Source organism: Ooceraea biroi, chromosome 9 (assembly GCF_003672135.1).
Source record: "Ooceraea biroi isolate clonal line C1 chromosome 9, Obir_v5.4, whole genome shotgun sequence".
Lineage (NCBI taxonomy): Eukaryota > Metazoa > Arthropoda > Insecta > Hymenoptera > Formicidae > Ooceraea > Ooceraea biroi.
In genome coordinates, this window is record NC_039514.1 from 9466014 (window position 1) to 9482578 (window position 16565).

Consider the following 16565-nt stretch of genomic DNA (forward strand, 5'->3'; position numbering starts at 1 on the left):
TAATCCTCATTAAACGCAAGTTATAACTGCCAAAATAATAAAAATAAACGAAGAAAATTCAAATCTCGCGTCTGAGCAGGAGGTTAAGTCAGGTTAGGCGAACGGCACGGCGAGTGCGTCCTCGAACGGAACCGGATGGGACGAATCGCGAACAACCGCAGGCGGCACCCGCAACGCGACTGCGGGTCCGTCATCGCGCGCATTCGCGAATTCGTCGCGCGCGCTCGCCCGTTGTTGATCGCGAGTAGCAGCGCCGTCGCGACCCGCGCGTGATCGGTATAATACGCCGCTCCCGCGAGTGGGAAAGGCAGTCTCAGCAAGATGGCCGGTCGCGCGACGTCGGCCCTCTGCTACCTCGCGTTGACGCTCCATCTGGTTCTCCCGACCGAGTGCAATTACGGCGTGAGATACGGTGACGGCGCGAAGCGACTGCACGTCGCGGAGGAGAGCGGGTCGCGGCACGGGAAGCCGCTCGTCGTCGGCAGGCGGGATGCGGCGGCCGGCGCGCCGAATCGCGGCGACGGGGAAACGTCATTCGAGCGCGTCCGCAGGGACGTACCGCCGGACCCGCATCCGCACCCGAACAACAACCCGAACATCACGACGAAGGTACGTCGACGCGTCGCGGTTCGAGCCGCGAACTCCGCTCGCCGCGCTTTCGCGCCGCGGACAGCGGCGTCTCGGCGTTCTTCCTCTTCCGTTGCTGCTCGACGGGTCTCGGTTCCGCGGCGGGACACGGTTTCCGTTTCTGCGTCGTTCGCCCCGTAACGGACGGAAAACCCTCCGCCCTCTGCCGGCCGCGCCGCGACGCACGGTCCCGCGGAATTCTCGGCGAGGACATCGGGAGCGCAGCGACAACGGCGGCCTTTGTGCGCGCGGGAGCGTAATCGCCCGCCTTGCCTGCCTCCCCCCCCCCCCCGGGTATTATCCCTCTTCCGGAGTGAATTCAATCAATCCCGGCGAAACGGAGCGTCGCCCCGCGGCCCCGCGTCCGCGCGTGTTGACACGCAGGCCGGTCAGTAACCGCCCTCCCGCATCTCTTCGCTCTCCCCCCTCTCCCCCGTCCTCCCCGGCCCGCTCGTCGTCGGCGTATTTCTTTCGAGAAGAGCGTTCGAGGCTCCACCAGCGGCGGCGATCGAGGGATCGATCGCCAGCTTGGTAAACAGGAAATCTCTCCCGCGAGTTTCCCTCGCGGCTTTTCCAGCGAGCTCTGCCAATTCCGAGAGTTCCGCCGCCCCTCGCGGGGGTGCCGCCGTACTTCCGGCAGCGCGCCCGGCGTTTTTGCGAGAACGACGTTGCGTGCAGCGTGCGCAGCAAGCGGCGTTCTTCGGCGTACGTCTCTCCCTTGCGTCACGTCAGGGCGCACCGTGCACGCGCGCGCTCAATCATGCGCTCATGCGGGTCGGTACGCGTGCGTGCGACGTGCGTGACGGATACGTGCATGCACTTGTGCCACTTATGTCTGCGCGATAACAAAGGAAGCGCAGTTTGTCACTTGAAGAGATAACGGCTACCTAAAGTCACAAACTTAGTCAGCTACCATTTATATTGTTATCTCTCTCTCTCTGTCTGCCTCTTTGGTATCTCACCCCCGTCTCTTTCGTTTCCGTTTCACGTTTTTATCGTTCGTGAATCATGTTATTTCGCAGCGCGTTAGTACAACGTCATTACTACACCGTCGCATCGATATCACATCTGTGTTAATTTGAACCTATCCTGTTTGCCAGGTCACGTGACGGACGGCTTTATCAGGTCTTGCTTTTCAAGGCCATCCGAACCGCGCGCTCGGACTCGATTTCGTGCCGTCTTGCATAATTATTTCCTCCGCAAAAAAAAGAAAAACACCGGAGAGCTCACTTTCACTTCTAGCCGGGACGATTGATCGACCTTTAACTCCGTTGCTCCCAGGGTTGCCTGCGATCTGTTCTCATCTTCGCGTAAAGATTTTTTGAAGCTGATTAGCCGACGTGATCGCCTCCTAGTACCAAACATGCTTTACATGTGCATATTGCGTGAGCGTGTATGTATTGGGTTGTAATATATATTCGTCCCGTTTTGTTTTACTATTTTTAACAATACGAGTTGCAACTCGTATTATATATATCCGTATATATATATATATATATATATATATTTAAAAGCACTACACAAGCGGGACGAGTATATGTTACCCAATATATATATATATATATATATATATATATATATATATAAAACGGATATATATAATACGAGTTGCAACTCGTATTTTTAAAAATAGTAAAACAAAACGGGACGAATATATATTACAACCCAATACATACACGCTCACGCAATATATATATATATATATATATATTGGGTAACATATACTCGTCCCGCTTGTGTAGTGCTTTTAAAAACGGATATATATATAATACGAGTTGCAACTCATATTGTTAAAAATAGTAAAAACTATATATATATATATATATATATATAAAGAGAGAGAGAGAGAGGAGAATCCCCTATTATGAGATATGCTCCTAATATGAGATACTGGAATTTCTGCTAAACTAGTGAGTACCATCTGTTAATTCCACCATAAACTTATTACTCTTGGTGTAAAATATATTTAGTGAAAAATTCATTGTTCGTTATTGCGTTTAGCTTTTGCAAGAAAAGGTTTGTGAAATTGTGAACATGTCAAAGGAACTTAAGGTAAGTCTTTAAACCTTGTTTATTACATAATAAAGAAATGGTTGGCAATAAATTCAGTATGCAATGATAGAGTAGAATCGTAGTAACAGGAAAATACGCGATTTGTTGAATTGCTTAATTGTAGAGGTTAGATTTCATGATCGCGGAACCGCTAGGCGCGTGGCTCGTATAATGAGATATTCAGGGTACTCTTAATATGAGATAATTATTGCTCGAATATGAGGATTATGTAGTGTAATAAAAAGAAAGAAAATACTACGTTAAGGTTAAAGAAAAGTTAATACGAATTTATATTACGAATTTTTGTGTATTTAATTTTTATAGAATCTGACTATGGAGATTAGAGAAACGAGGAAGCGTTGACAGTGGAATCGTGAAGATTTGGCGAAGGCTGTGGCAGCAGTATTTTTATAAAAATATCTAATAAAGTTTTTTACTTGCAATACTGATGTATTTTGCACTTTTAACACCGATTTCTCAAGGTATCTTATATTAGGAGCACACTTTCGCGATCTTGCGTAAAGCTCTTTTTTCAAATTTTTTTAATTTCCAGAAAAAATAATATTTAAATTAGATTTTTCATTTGACCAACCTAAAGCTTATTAAATTCTCTTCAAGAAAACGTATTACATTTTTAAATTCTGCCTATAGATTTCCTTACATTCGGCAAAATCGACATGGTATCTCATAATCGGGGACTTTCCTCTATGTATATACATATATATTTCGCGCGGCATTGAACGTTGACCAGAGTAACACGACGCCCGCTGCTGAAAGGACAAACTGGTCGCGATAGGAGGATTTTTCATGAATCATATCCATATCATGATGATTATGCCTCTCCTATTATGATCGCTTCCAGCTAAAATTACTTCCAATGAACACGTCGGGCGCATAACAGGCTCATGCATCATTGTAGCCGCGTTTATTGTGCTTCTGTTCCTTATTCGCAACCACACTCCACACTCGCGTAAACGTGCTGGTTTTTTTCCAACGCGCTAATCGTTCCACGACTAATTCTTTTCCTTCTTGTGATTACGTTATCTGTTATCTCTTATCGTTGATCTTTATTTCTCATGGTAACATGAGAATCCCCCGCGCAACATCATGCAGGAACCTACCTCGTTGTGCCCGTCGAAGTTTACGTAAAATTATATTTCAAATAATACTCCTTCTTATCACCAGTGAATCAATATATATATAGAAATTTATTTATTTGACCACAAACTGGTTATACAGTGATGACAAATCACGCAACGTTTCGACCCAACTATTTCGGTCCTTCTCAAGCGTGAAAAAACCCCAAACTTTAGTTTTACATAAAAGTCGCTTTTGGCAGAAAACAACTTTAAAAGACACTCAGATTAACAAGAGAACGTGTCACACACCACAGCAGATGAAACGCAAATGGGTTTTTCACGCTTGAGAAGGACCGAAATAGTTGGGTCGAAACGTTGCGTGATTTGTCATCACTGTATAACCAGTTTGTGGCCGAATAAATAAATTTCTATATAAAATTATATTTGTATGAATTTATGATTTAGACGCAAATCGTGTACAACTTGGCTTTTTGTTATTGCAGGTCAACGCTCTGAATGATTCGCATCAACAATTAATGGTGCACTGGGTCGGGGAGGGCTCCAACGTGATAATATGCCTGGCGAGGGACAGTTCGCCAGTGGTGCGCTTCCAGGGAGGTAGATTTTCTTCCCCGACCCATCCTAGTGCGGTGTATATAAGTTACGATTATGGTGATACGTTCGAAAATAAAACTGAACTATTCAAGATCTTGCCCTACATGTCCAATCTCGAGTATGCAGTCGTGGACAAATTCACCAATCATCCGAAATACTCACAGCACGTAAGTGTAATTTTGCGTACAAAGTTTATAAGTTATTTCTTATTCTCTTTGATTTATATTCAATCGAGGGGATTTGTTTTCAAGTCTCTTCTCTTTGTAGTGCGTTTTTATGGACAGCTTGAACAACGTGATCTTCACAACGATGAATAATGGCAAAACCATCCAAAGAATTTTGTTACCGTTCCATCCAAGTGAGGTCTCATTTTATGAGCTAGATCCACGAGTGCTCATCGCGCTGGACAAAGTCGATCAGATGCGAAAGGTGGCATTTAAATAATTTAAATTCATTAAGTTGTCTGCGTTGTTACGTAATTCGGTTGTTTTTCCGTAGTAATTTAGTTGCGAGTTTCTCGTTATTAAATTTTATCATAAAAGGTTCGCTAAGAAGATCTCACCTCAAATTATTCAAATTTTAGTTATGGATGTCGATTGATCACGGAAAATTATGGGTGCCGATTCATCAATACGTGAAAGCGTTCTTTTGGTCCCCCCAGCGTGTCTTGTATGTGGAACGCACCGAGTCAGACGGCGTGGGAAACACAGTGTTGAGGTTGGATTTGCGAAATTGGCCTTGGTTTCAGCGAGCGAATAATTCGTTACGTACAAGATGGTCCATACGAAAGGAGTTTACTACTGTTATCGAAAACGTCGAAGATTTCCAGATCAGGGGTGATTACATGTTCGCCACTATGAAAAATTCAAAGGTAAGATCAGAATACTGCACGCGAGATTTGTCAGCGGGATTTAATTATTTTTTATTATTCATTTTTCTATATGCTCGTATTTATATATTATATTATTCGTTTTATATTTGTTTCTTATTTCCTGTTCAACAGAACGGTACATCCGAGCATCTGGATCTTCACGTCTCCTATAAGAATCAGTCGTTTGTCGTGGCGCACTTTAATACGGAGCTGGACTGCAGGGATTATCATGTTGTGGATGTATCGTCTAATCGAGTGTTTATCGCGGTGTCGCATAGCGAGACTATGGTCAATCTTTACGTATCAGAAGTGATAGATCACGAGAAAGCTATTTTCACGTTATCGTTAGAAAGCATACTCACGTTCTTCCCCAACAGCACCTGGAAAGACACGTGGCTGAAGTGAGTGATAAAATTTAATAGATTAATCTACACGGATTTATTATGATCTATACCGGGTGTTTCCTAAGTAAGTAGACAAACTTAAAGAGGATATTCCTTGGCTTATTTTAAGAAGAAAAGGTCATATAAACATATGTCCTAAACTGCTTTGTTTTCGAAAAAAAAGTACATCACTGTTTTCGTTCACTTTTCGTTTATTATAGAACAGTTTGTGTTATTGCAAATGAAACAAATGAAAAACAATAGTAACCAAAAAGAAAAATTATAACGAAAAAGAAAATAGTAACTAAAAAGAAAAATAATAACATCACAGTAACTGCTGAAAATGTCCACCTGCAGCCATGATACACGCCTCGACTCTCCTTTCCATTGATTGACGTACACGCTCAAAAATACCTGGAGTGTCTGAAACGAGTGTTCACTTGCGGCGCCGCGAGACCATCCCCACTCCATCCCCACCGCTGTTGACTCGTCTGCAAAAGCACGTTATCCGAAAAGTGAACGAAAACAGTGATGTACTTTTTTTGGAAAACAAAGCAGTTTAGGACATATGTTTATATGACCTTTTCTTCTTAAAATAAGCCAAGGAATAATATGCTCCTTAAGTTTGTCTACTTACTTAGGAAACACCCTGTATAATAGATGGATGTATAACCTGAAATCTTATTATAATTTTTATATATTTTTATATTTTATATATATAATTCTTTTAAATTTTTCCATTAAATGGTTTTTCTGGTACTCGTGTATTCATACGTATTTATCATGTGCAGCGATGTGGCAGACGAGGCATTCACGGATCTGTACAAAGTCGAGGGTCTTCGAGGCATCTACATAGCATCGCGAGTAAAGAGTACATCGAAATCGGGCACGATCGGACCGGAGCACCTGGAGTCTCTCATCACTTTCGATCACGGCGTCACCTGGAACAGCATCAAGGCGCCCACTGCTAATCATGAAGGTTTCTACATTCATTGCGGGAAGGACTGCTCGCTGCATCTGAGTCAGCGATTCAGTCAGCTATATCCGGTAACGAGATCCGTCACGATCATGAGCTCCAAGTCGGCACCCGGTATAATAATGGCCACCGGCGTGATCGGGACGAGTTTGAAGGGCCATCCGGCGCTTTACGTGTCGCGGGACGCCGGTCTCACGTGGAAGCAAGTGCTGAAGGACTACTATTTCTTCAATATGGGTGATCACGGTGGTCTGCTGGTAGCGGTCAAGTATTTCAAGTCCCGTGGCGAGACTCGGGACATCTCGTATTCGACCGACGAGGGCGAAACGTGGCAAACGTACGAGTTCAACGAGAAAATGCTGCGAGTTTACGGTCTTATGACGGAGCCTGGTGAAAATACAACAGTGTTCACCATGTTCGGCTCGGACAGCGGGCAGCACCAATGGCTCATTATTAAGGTCAATCTGCGAAATGTGTTCGAGAGGGAATGCACCAAGGATGACTACAAGTTCTGGTCGCCGACCAGTACTGAGCAGCCGGTCATGTCCTGCGTGCTGGGCCGCAGGGAGACGTACCAGAGACGTGCAGCGCGCACCAACTGCTACCAGGGTATCGATTACGATCGGCCGATGAAGCTGGAGATATGTCCTTGTGACGCGAACGATTACCAGTGCGATTACGGCTTCATGCGCGTTGGTAATCCGTACCATTGCATTCGCAACAAATCCGTTGCCGATTACGATCCTTACGCGGTACCAAGCACGTGCCCCGCCGGCGAGTTCTACAATCGCACCAAGGGTTACGTGAAGATATCTGATGACGAGTGTACCGGTGGTCTGGCGAGGAACTTCGAGCCCGACAAGATCCCGTGCCCGATGAACGAGAGACCGGAGTTTCTATTGGTCGCCCAGCGCGAGCACATTACGCGATTCGACCTGGTGGAGGAGAAGATGGAGATGCTGCCGGTGCATGATCTGAAGAATGTCATCGCGATTGAATTTGACATGGCGAACAATTGTCTGTACTGGGCAGACATCGTCAATGACACGATCGGCAGGCAGTGCCTGCAGGACGGAACTAGCTCGCCCGAGATCCTTGTCGAGACTGACCTGAGCTCCATCGAGGGTATGGCTTTCGATTGGGTGTCGAAGGTGCTCTACTTCGTGGACGGCGTAAAAATGAGGATACAGATCATCCGCACGGATGTGTCCAGTATGGGCAGAATGCGCAGGACGATTTTGGGACCGAACAATTTGCAGAAGCCGCGAGGCATCGCGGTCCATCCCATGAACGGCTACATGTTCTGGACTGATTGGGCTCCGGGTAATGCATCGATATCGCGCGCCGACTTAGATGGCACGAACGTGAAACGCCTGTTTATCAAGCCCACCGTCGAGTGGCCGAACGGAATAACTATCGACCACATCGCCGAGCGCATTTACTGGGTGGACGCGCGGGCGGATTACATCGCCTCGTCCGATTTCGAGGGCAAGCGATTCAAGAAGATCATCGCGAACGACGTGCGCGTCTCGCATCCGTTCGCGGTCGCTGTGTTTAAGGACAACTTGTACTGGGACGACTGGAAACAGTCCATGATATTCGTTGCCAATAAGGACCACGGGGTCGGCATAACCACGATAGTCGGCTTTCAAATCGCCGGGCTGATGGATCTTAAGATCTATGCACACAGCATGCAGGTCGGTACTAACGCGTGCGCAAATCATACGTGCTCGCACATTTGCCTGGGCGCACCAAACAACAGCCACGTGTGCCTCTGTCCGGATGGAATGGTGATGACGGACGGTAAGTGCATGTGCCCGGGTGGCATCACGCCATACCCTAATTCGACGTGCCCGCGCATCGCCAGCACTTGCTCGTCCAACCAGTTTGCCTGCAACAACGGCGTCTGCATACCGGAATTCTGGAAATGCGACGGTGACAACGACTGCGGCGATAGCTCCGACGAGGCCAACTGCAACCGCGCCACCTGCAGCCCGAACAACTTCGAGTGCGACGGTAACAAGTGCATACCCAAGTACTGGGTATGCGACTTGGACCGCGACTGCAAAGACGGCAAGGACGAGATGAATTGTACGTACACCAACTGCACGGAGACGCAATTCAAGTGCGACAACGGACGCTGCATCTCGCATCGCTGGCGGTGCGATGGTGAGGACGACTGCCGGGACGGCTCGGACGAACGTAACTGCACCAGGAACGTCCAGCCAAGCACGTGCCGTTCCGACGAGGTCCTCTGCAAGGCCGACAACTCGTGCATACCAGCCGCGTGGAAATGCGACAGCGAGCCGGATTGCGAAGACGGAGCGGACGAGTCCGAGTGCAACAGCATGGTGTGCGAGCCTTGGCAGTTCACGTGCAACAACACGGGGGAGCAGAAGGAAACCGGGCACCGATGCATATACAAATCCTGGGCATGCGATGGTGACAGGGACTGCGCCGACGGTTCTGACGAGTTGAATTGCAACACTACCATAGTACCGCAGCCGCCGCCGTATTCTCCACTTCTGCCGACCAACTCGTGCAACGATTGGATGTTCATGTGCAACAACAAGAAGTGTGTGCCGTACTGGTGGAAGTGCGACAGCGTGGACGACTGCGGTGACGATTCTGACGAGATCGGCTGTGGCACTGGCGCAGATGTCACTCTGGAACCAACGTCACCGGGCCACACGACTGAACAACCGCGACTTTGTCGCGAGCACCAGTTCCAATGTTACAACGGTGATTGTATCGAGAATGCGTGGGTGTGCGACGGCTCCAACGACTGTCCGACCGGCGAGGATGAGCTGCAGCACTGCGATAAGATACACACGCCGTGCCGCGAGAACGATCAGTTCATGTGCCGACAGGACGGCTCGTGCGTGCCGCTATTGAACATTTGCAACGGTATCGAGGAGTGTCCAGACGGCAGCGACGAGCTCGGCTGCCACACGGAACATGAAGTCAGTCCAGCCGCCACTCCATCCTGCTACGCTGGCATGTTCCCGTGCGACGAGACGCGCTGCTTCCCGCTCGCCTCCTACTGCGACGGCAATAGAGACTGCTTCGACGGATTCGACGAACTCAACTGCGAAAAGAACAACACGCGCGTGTACCAAGTACTGGTAATGGGAGTAGACGAGCGCTCCATTAACGACAGCAGTCTATTCCTCTTCTGGTGGATGCCGATACCGTCCAACGTGACCTTCGAGTTCCTACCCTCCATTGCGCGTACGATACCTGGCGCCAAGTGGACCAACGCCAGCGAATGGATCGAGGACACCGAGTATCAGTTCAATAATCTCGAACCGTACACACGGTACAACCTGACGGTGTACGTGAAGCTGAAGGGACAGCCTACCGTGTTCCCGCCAGCCAAGTACCTAGTTGTGATGACCGGCGAAGGTGTTCCATCCGATCCCTGGAACGTCACGGTCACGCAGAAGAACGGTACCCGCGTAGAAGTGTCCTGGCGTCCACCCGTTCATCCGAATGGCCTCATCCTTGACTACATAGGCTATATTACGCCGCCCATACCGCCATTAGAGTTTACGCGGCAGAAGACCTCGGCGATAATTGACATGCCATTTGAGGCGGGCAAGAATTACTCCTTCTGGGTCGTCGCGAGGAACCGGCAGTACCAATCGGCCTCATCCAAGGTCGCTACGTTGATGTTCGACGGCTCGGCCAACATCGACGACATCGAAGATCTACGAGTAGTCGCGACCAGCAATCATTCTGTCACCTTGGCGTGGAAGAAGATGAAGGACGTGGACGGGTATCACATCACGCCGCGGGCACCGCCAGCCTATCCCACTATGCAGACCATCTCGACCTTGGAGAATCAGATGGAGGTGAAGAACCTGTCGCCGGGCACCAAGTACACATTCGAGGTTGGCGCGATGAAGAAGACGTACGTCGGCAAGGTCGTCATGATAACGGCCACGACAAACGGCACCGCGTTGCCAACGATTATGAAGCTGGACGCACAGCTGGGTAAATTGCAGAGGACGACCGTCAAACTCACTTGGGATCCGCCCAAGAGCACCAGGAAGATCAAATGGCAGTACGCTATTTATTATGCCACCAACATGCCGGAGTTCTTTAAAGGTGAAGAGGACTTTACAGAATTCTCTTTACGCAAGTAGAGCTTTCGCATTCGCGATAGTACGTTTTGTTCAAACGATTGTTTTCATGTCCGATATGGGATAATTATTTTATCGTTGCTGACTCATTTTTTTCATCACTGTGAAGCACATGTTATGAAATATTTTCGTTTTGCAGCTCACAAGATGGTGACCACCAATCTCACAGCTACGATCAAGGATCTGGAGGCATGCGAGTCGTACGTCTTCGCCGTTGGTGTTATCGGCGATTACGGTACGGGACCGTTGAGTCAACCAACCACGGTCACGACACACTTCAACAAGCGTGCGCCTCCGAAGAGATTGCGCGTAACAGCGCCGCCGGAGAAGGACGACAAGATCATCGTCTCGTGGAGCGCGAGTTGCCCAACGATCGATGAACCGATTAGTTACACGGTGAGTCAATGTCTGTCTATTTAATTAGCTACCTCATTAAATAAATACAATGTGATCAAATTTCATGATTATTATGGAACGAAGTGTGCCTCGAAGGAATGATAAGCTTGATTGATGAAGCGATAAATCTGTCTCAAAGATATTGAATTGCTAATTTTCCTGAGAGTTCCTGATTTCCTTTTGCGAATTTGCTCGTTTATATACAAAATCTTTCGTAATTAGCAATTGAAATGGTGCTGGTTTTCCTCGCAGCGTTAGATGAATGTGAAAGAATAATTATTCCCGCAAAAATACAATACCGTTATTAAATATTTATTAATAGCCACAAAACTATCTATACATGCAAAGTTTTCATTCAGGATCATGTTGGATGAATGATTTATTACTCGCGACTGATTAATGCAAAAATGCGTTATGTATTACAACAAGTGTGAAAAGACTAACAAACGTTTCATCACATTGGCATTAAATTCAAATCGAGTTCTTTGTTCTTTTTTTTCATTTGCATTTTGTGAAATGTTCCGGTGATTTTCCCTTGCGAAATGTTTTACCGAGAAGATGATGTTACAAGAAACAGGGAAAAAATCACGGATTTCACGAACATTGCCGAGGATGTTTTCTTAACGACGTATTTTTATCTCGATTTGCTTTTGTTCCATTCATCTTTAACTGGTATCTACTTATTGCAGATTACCGTTACGGAAATGGTGCTCAACAAAGAGATTGTCGTGACACTGACGCCGACCAATGATACTATCATGAAGCACACATTCCACTCCATCAAATACGGCGGGAAGTATAGTATTACGATAGCTACCGATGTCGAAAATGCGATACCAACGCAACCGTTTATCTACGAAGCGCCGGCTATCAAACCGCCCCATCAGTTGGCCGTCTTGTATGATAACATAGGGTACTACATCTTCTGGCAGAATCAAGATCTGCCGGAGAGCGTGAAGAATGGCAATCTGCACTATGAAATTTTGGTCACCGAAGGCTCGAAGACGATAAACGAGTCGACTGCGAAAGTCCTGTGGGCCGCGAAACCACCTTACACTTACAAGGACGTGAAAACGGACACCATATACACCTTCGCCGTTCGTCTCGTCACAGACGAGGGATATCAAAGCCCGTTGAGCGAAACTTGGAGCACACGGATCGCAGGTAAATATTTTCTTTCCTTTCCGAAATTGCGAAATACGATTTTTGATAATTTTTAAAAAATAATTTTATCACATTCTGTATTCAGCAGGAACACAGTTGCCAGTGATAATGAACACGTCAAGCATACTGTCCCTCGTGATACCGATCTGTTTGATCGTCATCGCGCTCGGTACAGCTCTGGCATATTTCATCGTTCGACATAGGAGACTGTCTAATAGCTTTACGCAATTTGCCAATAGTCATTACGATACGAGACGGGGACAAGCTACTTTCCCAGGCACAACGGACGGTTTAGGTGAGTGGATTGTCTCGCATGTGAAAATGAGATAATAAGGCATTGTAATCGATTAATAATAACGCTTAATAATTAACAACAAATCTTTTTTTAATATAATTATTTTTCTTGTATAATTAATTTATATAATTTTATTATTTTAAACTTTAATTTTCTTTCCTTCTTGCAGAGGAGGAGGACAGTCCTGTGATTCGAGGTTTTTCAGACGACGAGCCGCTAGTAATCGCATGAGAAACGTTCACGCGAACCGGATATCCACACGCGAGGGAGGAAAACGTGTGCCAAGACACATAATTAATACGCTAATTCTGGATATAGTGAAGATGTTACGATGGCGGAGAAAAGCTTTCGTGAAAGCGTCTTAAGACTGAATCATTGTTAGCGCAGCGTCGGTGGTAGCTAAGCAGGAAAGCGCATATCGATGAACAAGCTGCTCCGAGTGCTTGCACGAGAGCTTCTCGCGCCAGTCACACACTATAGAGAAACACGATATACATGTACATCACGAAAGAAAAATATGATCGATGTGATTAACTGTCGTGTGTGATCGGGGGAGCCGTTGCACTTTAAAAATTCCTCGGAAAGCGTACGCGAATCGGGACAGTTAGAGTTTGAATAGGATGAATCGAAGTAGCGAGGCTACGGCAGATATCGCCATTCGAGCGTAGAGACGATTTGTATATATTTTCTACGGGCGAAAATCGTGAGACTTTTTCGAGAGGCCATGTTCGCCGATGCATTTCTAACAATCGTATTTATACGGTTTGTAACGCGAAGAAAGTTTTTCTTTCACCGTTTTAAAGTTCGTGTTTCCTAATGGATTTTCCTACTTGAGGCGAGAACGAATTTTTAGACACGCCGGGCGAACACCTTCCATCAAGAGTTCTTTCAACGAATTTACTACATACACACGCATATACACGTACGTACACATAAAAGTATACAGCAGATGCCATAAGTTTATATTTACCAGCGAGTGCATGACCAAAGCAACTTCCAAGCAGCTTTCCTCTAATATCCGCATTCGAGAGGCCTGCGATACGGTCCTCGTTTACTTCGCAGGAAGTTATTAGCGGCAGCCACGTGCCTGAGCGAGATTTTAATTGTTCGACAAAGGATCCGTTGGCCAGCATTTCAGACAAACTTGCTCGTGACGACTGTTTCTCGTCGTCGAGTCCGCAATGTGGCATTGAAAGAAGTTCTCGTGAGCGATAGTTCCAAGCGATAGTTCTCTCGCGAGTAGGTGATGAACTCATCCTTCGTTTAGAATGTGCCGCGATACCGATAAGGAACACCGTGGTATTCCGATAGGTAGAAAGATAGGTAAAAAAATTCGAATGTAACGTTAAGTATGAATTTTCTTTTTTCTCTCTTTTAGGATTTATCGGAATGACATTCAACAAAAATAATCGTGTGTTTCGTGCTGATAGGCTAGACATTACAGTTTCTTTGTATCTCTCATATGTAAAAGTGTGTAATATTTTGGTTTTGCGAGACACGTCGGCAGCAAGGCAGTGCTCTCAAAGAGCACGACCAGTGGCAACCATTTGTGACTTTAAGATTATTTTAAATAGTGATGTTTTAAATTTCGACAATTCAGGCATCTGAAATTTCACTGCTCAATCGCTAGATCATTTGTAAAAGACATTGTTAATAATTAAATTGTCATATGGTGTTAGACCTCAGATGTACATACACACGTACACTAAGGTGCATTGATTCGCGTGGTAGCGAATATTTATATTAATATTTATTAATATTACTATATATAATAATAATATTATATATATATATACATATATATTACATGTATATAATATTATAATATACACATATATATAATATATATATTAATATTAATAAATATATATATTCGCTACCACGCGAATTAATGCACCTTAGTGTACATACACATACATACGAGCCGTTCTCTCGCGTGCAATAGGGAGAAATCGAATCGAGAACACTTTACTGTGCATTAAATTAAATACACATACACATATATACACACGAATAAGAACGAATTTTATTATTTTATCCCGGGGTCTAACGAATAATGCGAGTCTAGATATAAGTTTGAATCACGTGATACATTTGTTACATAAAATATATTATTTTTTACATTTTTTGATTTTTCTTTTCAAACGAAAAAGTAAATGTGCAGAATTTTATTATTTCTTAAAAGAAAGTGCTCTCAAACCAAGCTCTGTCAATTTTATCCGGATTGGTATCAAACAAAGTAATCACGATGCAAAAGTCGAGCGGACGTAGAGCCGCCAACGAAGCGACGACGTCTCGGGAGTTCCATTTCACCCTGTGCCATTATTATCGAATCGCGAACTCGCATGATTTATGTTTCGCGACGTCAACATCGGAAGGTTGTAATTTTCGCATTTATGCGATCGTGTCGCTGTTCAGCATTTATAAAAATTTCACATGTGACTTGCTCTCTTTCAATATTCAAAATTATCTGACAATAAGCAGGAAAGTGGCGAAAGCACTGAACGATGGCGGATCGACGAGAGGACGATTGTCTAAGCAGTATTATCGAGGCTGGATCTTCGTTGCGTCGCTATCGACCGGGAGATCGCCACCTCGCCAGGGAACTGAATCGATTGTAAAAAAGACAAAAGCACATTCTTCATTTGCAGGTAATCGGTCACGCGCTCGGCCCATCAACGTTAACCGTTTTGTTATTCTTGTTTCCTTCTTTTTCGCTGTGTTGTTACATGTCAGAAGAGAAAATAACGATGAACTTGAATGTTTTCAAATCTGTATTAGCGAGAGAGCGACGATTATATAGAAGATAATAGCTGATTTACATGTAAATCTCGTGGGTATAGCGACAAGAGGCAGTGATATATATAATATATTATATATATACATAATATATTTACGTGTAAATAAATAAAGTTAAGGCACAGAATGAGTAATTTTATATCTTCTCCTTTTCTCTAATATTTCAGGTTTCTGCAAGTTTCATAGTTACATTAGTTGCAAGTTTGTAATTACTTTACATTATGTATTAGGAGTGTGATTTAGTTTTGAGGGTTTTGCAACGGATGGCTGTAGTGTCAGTTTGTTCCAATAGCTGTTTCCGATAACTGTTCTTTCTTACAGTGTTGACATTATCCATGACATTTAGTAGCATTATAGCAACAGATGCAATAACAGTCGTGTTTGTATCATCGTAAAAATGCAACTTCCGAAACAGCATTTTCGACATGCGTTGCTTTTGTTTTTTAATCAAAACAAAACTGCGGCTGACGGTTATAGAATTCTTGTGGAAACTTATGGTGATTCTGCCCCATCAATTAAGACGTGTGAATACTGGTTTAGACGCTTTAAAAGTGGTCATACTGATGTGAAGGACAAAGAACGCTCGGGACAACCAAGAAAGCTTGAAAATGCAGATTTGCAAGCATTATTGCACGAAAATCCAACAGAATCCACTTCAGAACTTGCCAGAGCATTAAATGTTGATCGTACAACAGTTACGAAACATTTACATGAAATGGGAAAAATTCAGAAAGAAGGGAAATGGGTTCGACATGAATTATCGGAAAGTGCCATTGCGAACCGGTTGAACATTTGCATTTCGTTGATCGCCAGGCAAAAAAAGAAGAGTCTTTTGTCTCGGATCGTTACTGGGGATGAAAAGTGCATCTATTTTGATAATCCGAAACGCAGAAAATCATGGGTGGATCCAGGCGAACCATCAACATCCACTCCGAGACGCAGTATTCACGGTTGAAAAGTAATGCTCTGTATTTGGTGGGATAGTGTACTATGAGCTGTTAAATCCGCATGAGACTGTCACGGCTGATCGTTATCGACACCAATTGTACAAGTTGAAGCAAGCATTGGACCAAAAACGACCAGCAATTGCGAGTAAACGACGGAAAGTGATTCTTCTTCGTGACAACGCTCGACCTGACGTTGCGTTATCAGTGAAGCAAACA

The 16565-nt window shown here is 45.1% G+C and overlaps 1 protein-coding gene and 1 long non-coding RNA gene across 3 annotated transcripts; one reads left to right on the plus strand and one right to left on the minus strand.

Moving 5' to 3' along the window:
- Positions 1-293: 293 nt before the first annotated feature.
- LOC105284666 (sortilin-related receptor) lies at positions 294-13113 on the plus strand. Of its 2 annotated transcripts, none has more exons than XM_020033387.2 (10): positions 294-609; positions 4262-4540; positions 4641-4802; positions 4957-5244; positions 5377-5645; positions 6419-10713; positions 10888-11144; positions 11834-12308; positions 12397-12603; positions 12773-13113. In XM_020033387.2, exons 1-10 carry the CDS (start codon positions 322-324, stop codon positions 12832-12834), a joined length of 6582 nt encoding a protein of 2193 aa, XP_019888946.1. In that variant the 5' UTR covers positions 294-321; the 3' UTR covers positions 12835-13113. The 2 variants fall into 2 exon arrangements, with proteins under 2 accessions (XP_019888946.1, XP_019888945.1); XM_020033386.2 differs by having other exon boundaries at positions 296-609; positions 12394-12603.
- LOC109611317 lies at positions 12797-15675 on the minus strand. Its single transcript, XR_002193678.1, has 2 exons — positions 14501-15675; positions 12797-14284 (listed from the first exon to the last, which is right to left on the minus strand). It is a non-coding gene; the product is annotated as an uncharacterized LOC109611317 (long non-coding RNA).
- Between the last annotated feature and the right edge of the window lie 890 nt (positions 15676-16565).